The sequence below is a fragment of the Hydra viridissima genome, unplaced genomic scaffold (assembly GCF_058129835.1).
Source record: "Hydra viridissima isolate aposymbiotic clone 2 unplaced genomic scaffold, HvirCarnegie_v1 scaffold_14, whole genome shotgun sequence".
In the NCBI taxonomy this organism is placed as follows: Eukaryota; Metazoa; Cnidaria; class Hydrozoa; order Anthoathecata; family Hydridae; genus Hydra; species Hydra viridissima.
Window position 1 is genome coordinate 1784110 of NW_028324313.1, and position 12003 is coordinate 1796112.

The 12003-nt window shown below is 30.3% G+C and overlaps 1 protein-coding gene across 3 annotated transcripts in view; it reads left to right on the forward strand.

Moving 5' to 3' along the window:
• The first annotated feature begins 4903 nt into the window (after window positions 1-4903).
• LOC149878740 (uncharacterized) overlaps window positions 4904-12003 on the forward strand; it is a 41414-nt gene continuing 34314 nt past the window's right edge. Inside the window, exon 1 of one of the 3 annotated variants that reach the window (XM_090071152.1) lies at window positions 4904-5140. Coding sequence is in view for 1 of the 3 variants with exons in the window: in XM_090071151.1 (XP_089927277.1) it covers window positions 5134-5140 (7 nt within the window). In the remaining 2 variants the exon portion in view is untranslated. Of the gene's footprint in view, window positions 5141-8889; window positions 10227-12003 lie in introns of those variants that run through there. The other 2 variants (XM_090071151.1, XM_090071153.1) reach the window with 2 other exon arrangements.

Sequence of the window (12003 nt, forward strand, 5' to 3'; positions counted from 1 at the left end):
CCTTATCTTTTAACACCTTTACATCCTCTTTTTGGTAAAAATACTTTATTGTCTTTTTAGTACTTTTGTTTTAGGAGACAGCTGGTGAGCTCTTAATCTGGATAACAATGGTCTAAAAGATAAAATGCTTATATGTTTAGGAGATGAGTTAACTGACAAAGATGAAATAGTGTTATTTAAATTTGAGGTTGACTGTAATGACAGCATTGCTGGTAATACTGTTATTTGGCACAAGAAAAGGTGATTGCTAAAGTCAACAAAATGTTTAGATTCTCTTAAAAAATTACATGCCCAGTTATTTTGATTCCTTAACAAGAAGTTTAATATGACTTCTACAAATCTTGAAGCCATAAAACACATAAACTGCTTAATAACATGACAAAAGTGCATATAATTAAGTGATAATAATTATGAGTAATTTTGCTATAACATAAATATTATTTGAATGCCAAACTTTTTTTTTAAAAAAATAACTATATGATTCATGCCATCTGATATCTTATCTACGCAGAATAATCATAATAAATTTATCATAATAAATTATCAATAAATTAAAATATATAATTAAACTATTACACGATAGCATACTATTATTAAAATGAGATTATATTATTTAATAATATTAAACAATAATAATAAAGTATATTTTATTATGGTCGTTATAATATTTAAGGTAATATAATAATCATGAGTAAAGAGATTATTATGCGCAAATCAGAGGTGCATCGTATGGATACTTTTTTTCAATTAAGTCAGCTATTATGACGATACTTTTTCTTGTTTTTAAAGAAGTTGGCTATAATGATGATCTATTTCATTTTTATAGAAAATCGTTGAGACAACCCCCCATCCCCAATAATATTGCGGAAAATGTTAAACTTAGGTACCTATTCTGCTACAAAAAATTAGGTGTCTGCTACATAATATTTTTCAATGAATTTTCGCATGCTCATAAAAAGTTAGTTTTTAAACTGGGTCCAAAACATTTCACAAAAGACCCAACATACCTTCGATATCAGTTTTATATCTGAACAACAACGAAGTTTTTCAGAACATAAAATTCAATAAAAGAGCTGAAAGACCTAACGTGACCACAAAAATATGTAGTTTACTGTAAGTTTAATCAGCAGAGCTTTCGAAATCGAAAATTGACGACACTAACAGTAGAAATCAACAACAGTAGAAATGAGCCCTAAGTAAAAGACTCGTGAAAGCAAAAAGAAGTGAATTAAATAACCAAACTAGCAAATAGTACCAAGTTACTACTAAACTAGTAAAGCTACTACAAATAGCTTTTACCAAGAAAAGAATTACAAAACAAAATAAAGAGATTGACTAGATTTCCAAAACACAAAACTTGGAAGGTGGTAGAAAATCCTTGGGACTAATTGATAACCGTTTGAGATATTTGGGTCAAAGCTAAGAATATTGTTTGTCAACGCGAGAGAGAAAAAACATGAGGGAGAAGTTTATTAATTCGATGGTCAAAAACAGAGGTGGATCGATCGTGATTAGTATTGTTTTGGGAACAACCAGATTAGTGATTTAATTTAAAATCGGGGGGTTCTGTGATATTGACTAAGAGTTGAATAGATTGCTTAAGGGCAACTTTTAATTAGAAAATAATTCGTTTATCACAAAAAAAATAATGACAAATAGGGCTTTTCTTTTTTTTTAAATATTGATTAATTTACGCAGGTGGTCACAAAGATCGTCTGTAGTTTTGATTAAAATATGGCTGCAATTTATCATTATTGCCGTACGAAATGTTTCTGAATAACTGCTTTAAAACCATGTTTATTGCTCAGAGTTTTAGTACAAAAACAGCCCAAACACTGTGGTGTATTATAAAACTCCACAGTTCAGTAGAACAGGGCTTAATGCTTGTGAACATTCGATCTTAGTGTCTGAGTTTTAACTTTTCATTTAAAACTCTGTTTTAACTTTCAAATGTTTTCGTAAATGATGGTTAGTTTCACTCTTCGTCAACTTTATACGGCGTTTATTAATATAATTTAGGTGTTACGAAGAATATCAGTGCACCACAACTAATGACAGGGCCATGAGCGGTTGTCAACGAACGGCGAGTTTTTGGAAGTAAGGGGAAGAAATAAAGTAGTGAGCAAACTTAGCATCGGCATTTTATTTTTCCCTTAAAAACATAAAAAAACGAATAAAGTACAAATTTCCAAATTAATCATTTTCATCGATTTTAAGATAAAAGATTTTAAAAGTTCTATTTTAACAAATTTTAGAAAACTCTGTTACTATCATCCTTTAATTTGCTTTATATTCATGAATTTTAAACTAGTTTTAACATTCTACTAACATTAAAATATACGGATCTATTGTTAAAAGTTTATTACTATGTTGACTTCAAGCCTACATCTGAACCAAAATAATTTTTAACATTGATTTAGGGCTCAGAATATTATATTTGGGATTTCTATGCAATTTGAATTGAAAAGTATGGCGTGGACGAAATTAAAAGATTTGAAAAAGATTTTTATATTTACTATATGTTGAATTATCTTGAACAAATTAGCTCATAATAGAAATTTAAAACATAAAGAAAATGAAATATGTAATTAGCTAAGGAAATAATCTTTCACACTTAGCGTGGGTGCTACATATCGATCAGGAGATATTAATGGCTTTTTGAACACAGTTATCCAGCAAAACGCTTTCTTTATGCATTATGAAAAAGTTCTTCTATCAATTTCAATATGACCATGATAACATATCGTGTAACCTAAATGAAATAAAACGAAGAGCAAGTTGGAGGTGAGCTGCGGAGAGAATTGGTTTTCCATCAAATATTATTATTGATGACACTAAATGCAACGGAATAATTGAGGTTTGAAAAAAAAAAAAAAAAAAATGGCAAATTTAGAGCTGACCCAAGTTGCAGCTAAAACTATTTTTCAAAGAGAGCATTACCCTAGCATACATTAGTACAAAGTATTATTTTGTATTCTATCTTACTAAGCATCTAAGAACAGCTATAATAAAACTTAAACTCTTACATTTCACTACAGATCTTTTAACTATATTCAATTTATCCAAGATTTGATTTTGAGCCCTAATATCCAAACTCTAATACTGACAAACTCTACTGGGTAGATGTTTTCATGCTTTTTATATTCTTGAATAAATTTTCTTTGTTATTGTTAAGTGTTAAAAATTATATTTTCTTTCGTAAAAGTAGAATGTCTTCTCCAAGGTATTTTTAGATTAAATTTTCAGATTTTCTTGATTAAAAATGTTATGTACATTGTACATTTGTACAGAAATCCTCACCGTTTTAGGAGCTGATTTGTTCTAGAAAGTTTAATACCTCAATAACATAAAAAAACTAAACTTTTAATATAAAAGTTGCAGATTTATGTTTAAACAACACTGTCTTCCTCTAAATATTGAGGCCAAAATCTTTCCTAATCTATCTCTTCTATCATTATTGAAAGATTGTTCTGCTCTGCTGACCACATAGTTTAAAAAAGAAGGACCAATCTTCGAACTTAAAGCGTAGAAGTGATGGTGTACTTGAACAAAACATAAAAAGAAAAAAAAAAGCGTGCATGAATGAGAACGTGAGGTTTTGCCTCTTCGCTCGATTTTTTCTAAGTTCTGAGTTTGGAAAAAGAATTGAACGTTTTCATAGTTTTGACTCTCAAAGTCGAACGAACTTTTTAAAATGTCTAAATATTGTTTTTTGAAAAACTTGTACTTTTTTCATACAAGTTTTTTTTCTAATTAAAACAAAAAAATGAGGTTTTTAAAAAATTTTTTTTAAACTGGACTCTTGAAAAATCTAATAATTTTAATGACGAAGCTATAAATTTTCAAAAGATAAGTTGGAGTTCTTGAAAAATTTATCGCAACTTTTATCGCAAAAGAAGTTGTATTTATTAAAAATTTCAGCGGTTCCTAAATCGATAACTTCAGCTCGTTCAAATGTACTGCTTCTAACTTTACTTTGGTTCTTCCGTTTTTAAGAACTAGAACCTAATATTCATTTTCCGCAATGAGGTGCAAGATATTGATGTTGAAGCTGATTCAGTAAGTAGTTTTCGCAACACGACCTGTTGAGCACCCCACATCTTCTTTGCTTTCCACTTTTAAATAGTAGAGCTCTTTGTCTTCAGTGGATAACCGTTAGCCATTAACTTTCATAACATCAAAAAGTTCAAAAATGTTTAAGAAAATCAAATTTTCTCCTCCTTGCACATTCATCTCTAATCTTCTGACACATTAGGAAATTTTAATTTATTGTTCTACAACTTTTGGTTTTAGAGAGTACCACTACCTATAGTAAGTTACCTTTTCTCTCACAATGATCTTTTTATAAAACAAAGAGAACTCTCATCTTTCTCAAAGTTTTTTATAAAAGCTCATTCTTTAACAATACAGGGAAACATTTATTTGAAAATAGTCAAAATGATATAATCGCTGTCTTTCGCGCAAAAGATTTCATTACTTAACAGAGGTTTAATAAGAAATGACTGGCAATGATGGTCGTGTGTTTGTTATACTTTAACCTTTGTAAGTATTTTTACATTATTAATTTTCATTTTATTATAAATACATAATAAACTAAACAAGCACTGGGTTTATTTTAATTATTTAATTTGATTATGCTAGCATTTTATAGAAGAGGGAAAGGAATGAGATAAAGCTGTGCGCAATTTTATGAAGGAAACATTCATCGTGATTCTAACAACAACGGTCATATGTTACATGTTTTATTTTGTTAAGGTTATGCAATGCGCAATCAACTTCAATACATATTTCTCAGTTTTAAAAAATCAAAAACTATCAAATTACAAAGGCTTTGTTTACAAATTGCTTAATCTTACTTTGCGGAATAAAAGCTGTTTTTTAACAATGTCGTTTTTCTGATTTTTTTCTTGGAACGCAGCAACCTACATTTCTAAAAACAAACGAATTCCAGCTAAAAAAACAGCGCTTCATATAAAAGGAGTGACATTCTATGGAGTTGGGTTGTTTACAAAATCGCATACGTATCTATTCAAGTGTGAACTGATGTTTTATTTTAAGTAAGTTATAGCGAGATGTCACGTTAAAAGTTTCTCTTAAAGGAAATGACCTGTTAAGGTAGCTGCAGGTAAAACTATGGCAGGTAAGCAGTTAGAAATTTCAAAATATTTTTATTGAAATGAAACAAAATAATTTTAAATAGGTTTTTTTAAAAAAGGCGCATTACGGAAAAAGGAAAGGAGATTATATCAGAATATTATAAATATGTCATGTCATTTTTATATCAATATAGTTCAAATAATGTTAGAATTGACAAACAACTCAAGTCTTGAATAATAGATATTTTTTTTCATAGTTTGTTTTGAAAGTTTCTTTAATATTTGCTGAAAATTATTTATCACATTCAGAACCGATATACCTAAAGCAATACGTTTATATTTAACTGAATTAAAATATAATAAGTTAATTCATAAGGCATTAAGTTTTACTGCTTGAATTGATAATTGGGTTTTAGGGTTACTTCTTTTTAAATTTAATAACCAACTAAACTATCAGATTTAATATCAATTTACTCAAAGACTATAAGCTTAATTTTATGATGATAAGTAATTGACATTAAATCTAGCGAAATATCATTAGTTTTAAATAAAATTTTCTAGTATTTGTCAAAAAAAAAAGCTTGAAATATATTTTTTATTTCTCCAATAAGTGGGCCCTCACCCAGTAGAAATGCATTCAGAGCCAATTCCTTGAAATATTGCCCTAAGTCTAATGATAACTTCAGTTTCAACCCCAAAAATGTTTGAGAAGATGTTATCATTATCGAAAGCTCTTCTCACGGTATTTCCATTGTTGGTATTGCCAATTCTTGCTTTGGTATGCCATCAACAGATTCAGTTTTTCTCTAAAACATACCACAAGTCAAATGCAGTACTTTTAAGTTGAAATGTTGATTACTTTGAAAACTTCAATTATATGTTGCTAAAGACAAATAAGCAGACTCAAGTCCTTAGAGAGCAAGTTGTTTGGTGTATATTCTGATGAGTAAACCATCTTTTTAGGTGATTGGGGTAATTTTGTCCTCCTCCCCTAAAAAAAGTCATCTAAAACAATGTTAATAAAAGTTTTTTTACTTTTTAAAGAGGGAGCATAATCTATGGTGGTGCAATGTTAAGATTTATGTCCCATTCATTTCCAGCCTAAAATAGATAAAATCTTAAATACAATTCAAAGAAAATCACTAAAATCCCCCAAAACACCAGGATATAAAACAAATACACAGTAATAACAACTGATTTATGAAAAGGCTTAATTAAAATCTATGAATACGAGTACTAATAAGTAATAAAAATTATACAATAATAAAACTAAAATCAAAAACTTTTCACAAAATAAAAAATAAAAATATTTTCCAAATATTTATACAATTATTTCAATGTTATGTTTAAAACTCATAAGATAAAAACTTACTTTGCATATGAATAAACAACATACTTGAGTGCATCCTGAGTGTATCCTTAAACAACCATAAAATCCATTAATAGATATCAAATATTTTCAAAAAATATTTTAGTATTCAAGAAATATTAACATGCATAATAAAGCTCATAAGGAAAAAGAGAGAGGGGGGAGGAGGGCTTTACATAGGACTTTATATGATTTACATATCTGTTAAAACAAAAAAGCATCCATATTTACATATAATATGATTCACAAATACAATGTACAAGGTATAACGAAATATAACTAGAATATATCATAACGTAGAAAAATATGAGTTAGTGTCATCTTACTTCTTTTAATCGTCATGAAAAAATAACGAATGTCTTTGACTTTTAAACAACAACAAAAAGGTTAAATATTTTAGTATTGATTTTGATTTTTTTATTTCTGAAGTACGAGTAAGTTTGCATAAATATGTATGTTTATTATATATATATATATATATATATATATATATATATATATATATATATATATATATATATATATGTATATACATACATACATATATACATATACATATATGTATTTAAAACATTGATGATTGGAACATTGCTTCAATCTTCTTTAAAATTCATTTTCTCATATGTACACCAATCTATTCGTTCTCTTTATAATTGACTCAATTTTTCAAACAAATCGTTCTAAATTTGTTATCTGAATAACTTTTTTCCTACGCTCACAAAAAATCTTCTGGCCAAATGTACTTGCGGTATAGAATTTGAAATCCATCATTTATCTTGTAACAATGAAGAGTAGACACACCCAAGTGAAATAATTTTCTTTGATCTACTAAGTGCAAGATTGTTCATCTCTTTGGATCTAGTAGAACATGTTGCATGCCTGGGTGATGTAGTTTAGTTTACTAATTTGCCATTTCAGCAGCAAATATACTTAAGCCTATCTTAAACTCTATCTTCAAGCTAGATCTGGCAAGTCAATCTTGATCTTCCGTTCTTTTTCCAATACGCACAGGTCTTTGGTCTCTTTTCTGTACTGCAAATGAACTAGTTGCAGAAAGGTGTGTTCAACGATATTTTGTTTCAGAATATAAATTGTTCTGCAACAGCTGACTTTAGTGGCACAATATCTATTTTTGAAAGAGATATTGTTCGTTTATAGTAGCTTCTGATAATTCAGTTCTTATGACACTTTGATTGTATAACTTTTTACTTGATGTGGAAACAAATCCAAATATGAAGTGAAGCACTTAAACTGACTTTCTTCTTTATTGAATTTTTTTTTTTTTTCAGAGTGATAATTCACGGTTAAAACTTAAAAGGCTTCAAATATTCAGTTTTAGGGTTCATGGCCTACTTTTTACACGACCGTGAATATTATATTTTAAAGGCCGGTTCTAAGTTCTATTTAAAAAAGATGGCTTCGTAATTACAGAGAAAAAACATCTCATCCGAACTAAATATAATATTACGAGTACAAATAAAAAAGTATTCACTGAAAACAAGCATTATGTGTTTTCATACTAGCGATTTATGATTTTAAAACAATTATAACCATGTATAATATACTTTTATTAAATATATATTTTATATTTGTAACTTTTAAATTTAAATTGACATGGGAAATTTACAAAGGAATCAGTGGTTAAGATTTATGTTCTTTTAATGCTTTTATCTATGTTGTTCAACGCATTTAAAAGCCACTTTGTTTTTAAATATTTTTGTCATCGAGCCACCAAAAAAATTGTTCGCTATAAATATTCTTTAAAAATGCAACATGCGACTCTTGTCGACACTTAATTATTATTATACAAAACGTTATAATCATAAAAAAATACAACGTATGACTTTTGTCAATAATTAGCAAAAGACATTAATGACGCACTTTGAAATCACAACATCTCCCCTGCCTCAACAAGAACTCATACATAATCGTGATACTTCGGGCTAGGAAATGATCTTCTTCCAGAGCGAGTGAATCGAACAGGCTGTAACTCGATTTCACAATCAGTTGTATAGCTTTGATTAGCGCTGTCCATACCACTGTCAGCTTTCTATCATCCAGAGAATTTGCGTCATATGCTTGGATTTCACCAACTTTCTATCCTCGAAATTCAGTCAAAGACTTTTGTGTTGATTCGACTTTATCGATTCCAGGAATTCGAACGCGTTTGTAATGTTGACAAAAGATTTCAAAAGGTGTGCTTCATTTTGACAAAACGGTATTTATTAGGAATACAGACATGGGTATACCAAATTTTACTTTCACATTTGTTCTTTTTACCATCTGATGAACTCTTTTAACAATTCATTTTTCGATTATTTTTCAACTGCTCGATAGATAAGCCTTATTTCCCATTTCGACGCCATAGTTTGCATAATCTGAGATCTAAATGATTTAGAATTATCTAGGAGAATTTCAGAAGGAGGTCCAAGTGATGACCATATTGTTTCTAACGATTAAGAAACTATTGCTGCACTCTCGTCGCTTAATGGTGTCCATTATGTGCATCTGCTTGGGCCACAGTCAATATAGGTGAGATCTAGCATCGAATAGAGATGAGTAGCATAGCAGGATACTCTTTCCCATGCTTTACTAATTACAAGATTTCCTTTATCCCACAAAACCACATTAGGATCAATTGAATAACATTCATCACATTCAACGATAACCTATTTCACTGTGTCTCTGTAAACGTGAACACCAGCATGCGTGCATAACTCCATACTCTTGGAAACTCCCATGTGTACTATTGAATAAATTTTTCGAATACAGATTTGATTATCGTTCTAATAAACAGGATTACATTCTTGAGTAGAAACTTTGTTTTTTATATATTTTGTTGGCACTCTTGTGAGTATATCTGCACAATTTTTAGTTGTTGATACCCATATAGCACTAACATTTATGACACAATCCTCGACCAGTTTTCCAAATACTTGAAGCCTTCGTTGAATTAACATTTTGAATTGCTCAGCACATTTTACAGTTTGTCAAGAGTCAATTCAAAATTTAATCAACTGAATACTCTTTGAGAATCAGTTTTAAGAGACATCACTTTGGTTCTATTTCAATGCCATATTTAGACTTTCAATACATGCATCCAATTCAGCTACGTTGATATGTATTGCATCTGACTTTGATTGGAGCCATGTCGCATCTTCGATTTTTTTTGTCACCTTGCATTATCACAACTCCTTTTGCCAGCGAACTTGCATCACATCATACAGTTAGAGATGCATTTGGTTTAACATTCCATACACCTTTTACCGGATCGCATTTTACAACTTCACCTACAACGTCCTTCATCATTTCAATAACATACTAATTCATAATAGATTCATCTTAACCTACTTCTTATGTACATCTCTTTATATAACTCCATGCGAGTTTCAACCATCCAGCAACTGGTAGATTAACAACCAGATTTCCACATAATGAGAATATATCCCTCTTTGTAAGTACAACTTTAATAATAAGAATCTTGCGTCCTCCCTTCCAAAATATTTGAATTTTTAAATGGATTTATAGTGAATTCCAATCCTAGTGCGCAAACTGAATTTTCGCCAAAATATTCAGGTGTTTTTGCGTGAAGATCCCATTTTTTCATACAAGCTACCAGCTTTCTTCCATTTCGATTGATTGCTTGAGTGTCATCAATATATTCTCTTGTCGAATTTGCAAGTGCAGAATCTTGTTGGAAAACATATCGTAGTATTGAGGTCATTATCACTGGTGCTAAATTCAAACCAAAACCCAAACGTGTAAGTACATATCGCTGATTTTTGTAAATGACAGTTTGGTGAGGCCAATGTCTTTTATGCACTTGAATTTGTTGGTATGCTCCTTTTAGATGCACCTCCGTGTGATTGTTGTTTTTACTCATAAGTCTCCAATCCCTCATTGCATCGTTGATGACATCTGCATCCCTTGTAGAGGCTTTTACATACGTGTTAAACTCGCGATAATCAAGCACAGGTTTTATCTTCTTTTTATCATCTTGAATGACGCACATCAACGGTAGTAGACCTTTAGCTTTTTCCAAAATTTCATCGTCATATTTGATGAGTATACTTTCTTTTAGCCATTCATTTATTTTGTTGTTGAACGCCTCACAATGTTGGTCAGATATGTTGTACTGACTTATTCTGTTTTTCATTTTAGGTTTATTCTCCCACTCCCAACTTACAATCCTTTTTTGCCATCAAAATATGCTTTGCTTGTTTCAATTATCGCAACACGAGGTGTGGATGAAAACTTAATCAAAGAACAGAATTTCAATTTTCCAGTGCCAGTTTTTAGTACATGACACGTCTTTATTAAATCCATACCAAAATCATATCGTATTTGCTTATTAATTCCTTCACACTTTAAACCAACGCATCCACCAAGCACCCATTCTTTGGGTGGTGTATTTTAGCACTAACATCTTCACATCAAGTTATTCCGCTTATTGTTGCAACATCTACTACACAATTCACTTTATAGTTAGACGGCAGTAACTTCTTGGTAATGATTAATTGCAAGCAACCAGTACCCACAAGCGTTGTAACTTTTCTTCCGTATATTACCAAGTCGATTGAAAATAAATTGGTTTCGGGACGAGTTTTTGTAGAAATACCTTATAAAAACTCGTCCCATTTTTTTCTGGTTTCTTTGACGGTTATAGCAGTCTATTTCAGCATGTTTATGCGAGCATTTCTTGCATAAAGAAGTACATTCACATGCAAAGTGATATAATGATTCACAGTTGTAACATCGCTTTTCTTTCTTTCTTCGTATATAATTTGTCATTTCAGTCACAGTCACAATCGTCAAAGCTCAACGCATCTTCTCCCAGAAGAATGGCTCGCAGATTAGCTCCATCATTTATTCCAATAATGAATTGGTCACGAAGTCGGCCGTATCTCTCTGAGGGCAAGAAATTGCAATCTTAAGCTGCTCGAATCACTCGATGTGCGAACGTCTGTATAGATTCTTCATTGCCACGATAAGTTTTTCCATGATAATGTCTACCTTGCTGACCCAAGAAATTATGGGTTAATTGCGTATACATCAATGTGCCCTAAGATGCAAATTTTGAAATCCTTTAATTTTGCTCGCAGAGAATAATTTAATTTGAAACTTCAAATTGAGTGAAACTTTCACTTCATTGTGTGCCAATAAAAACACCTATAGATTGAGAACGACTGTACATAATTTGATAAAAATTGGTGCAAATGTAGTGTATAGCCACACCAAACTCTGAATAAAACTTCAGTTAGATTGGTTTACTGGTTAAGTATTCAGAGCAGTTTTAGTTTAACTTTTGTATGTTTTTGCTACTTATACTTTAAAACGTTATCGATTAATGTGGTATTCGGTCACTATTTTCAAAATAATGGTTTTTTTAGTGTTCTACTATGTAATATCAACAATTTTGATTACAATTGTTTAATTGCAACATATGCCGTTTTTATTTTATAGAACAAAATATTGATTTGCTATTTGAAGCGTGGTTTTACTTGGTTTATGCATAGCGTAAAAATCTCAGCATTTAAT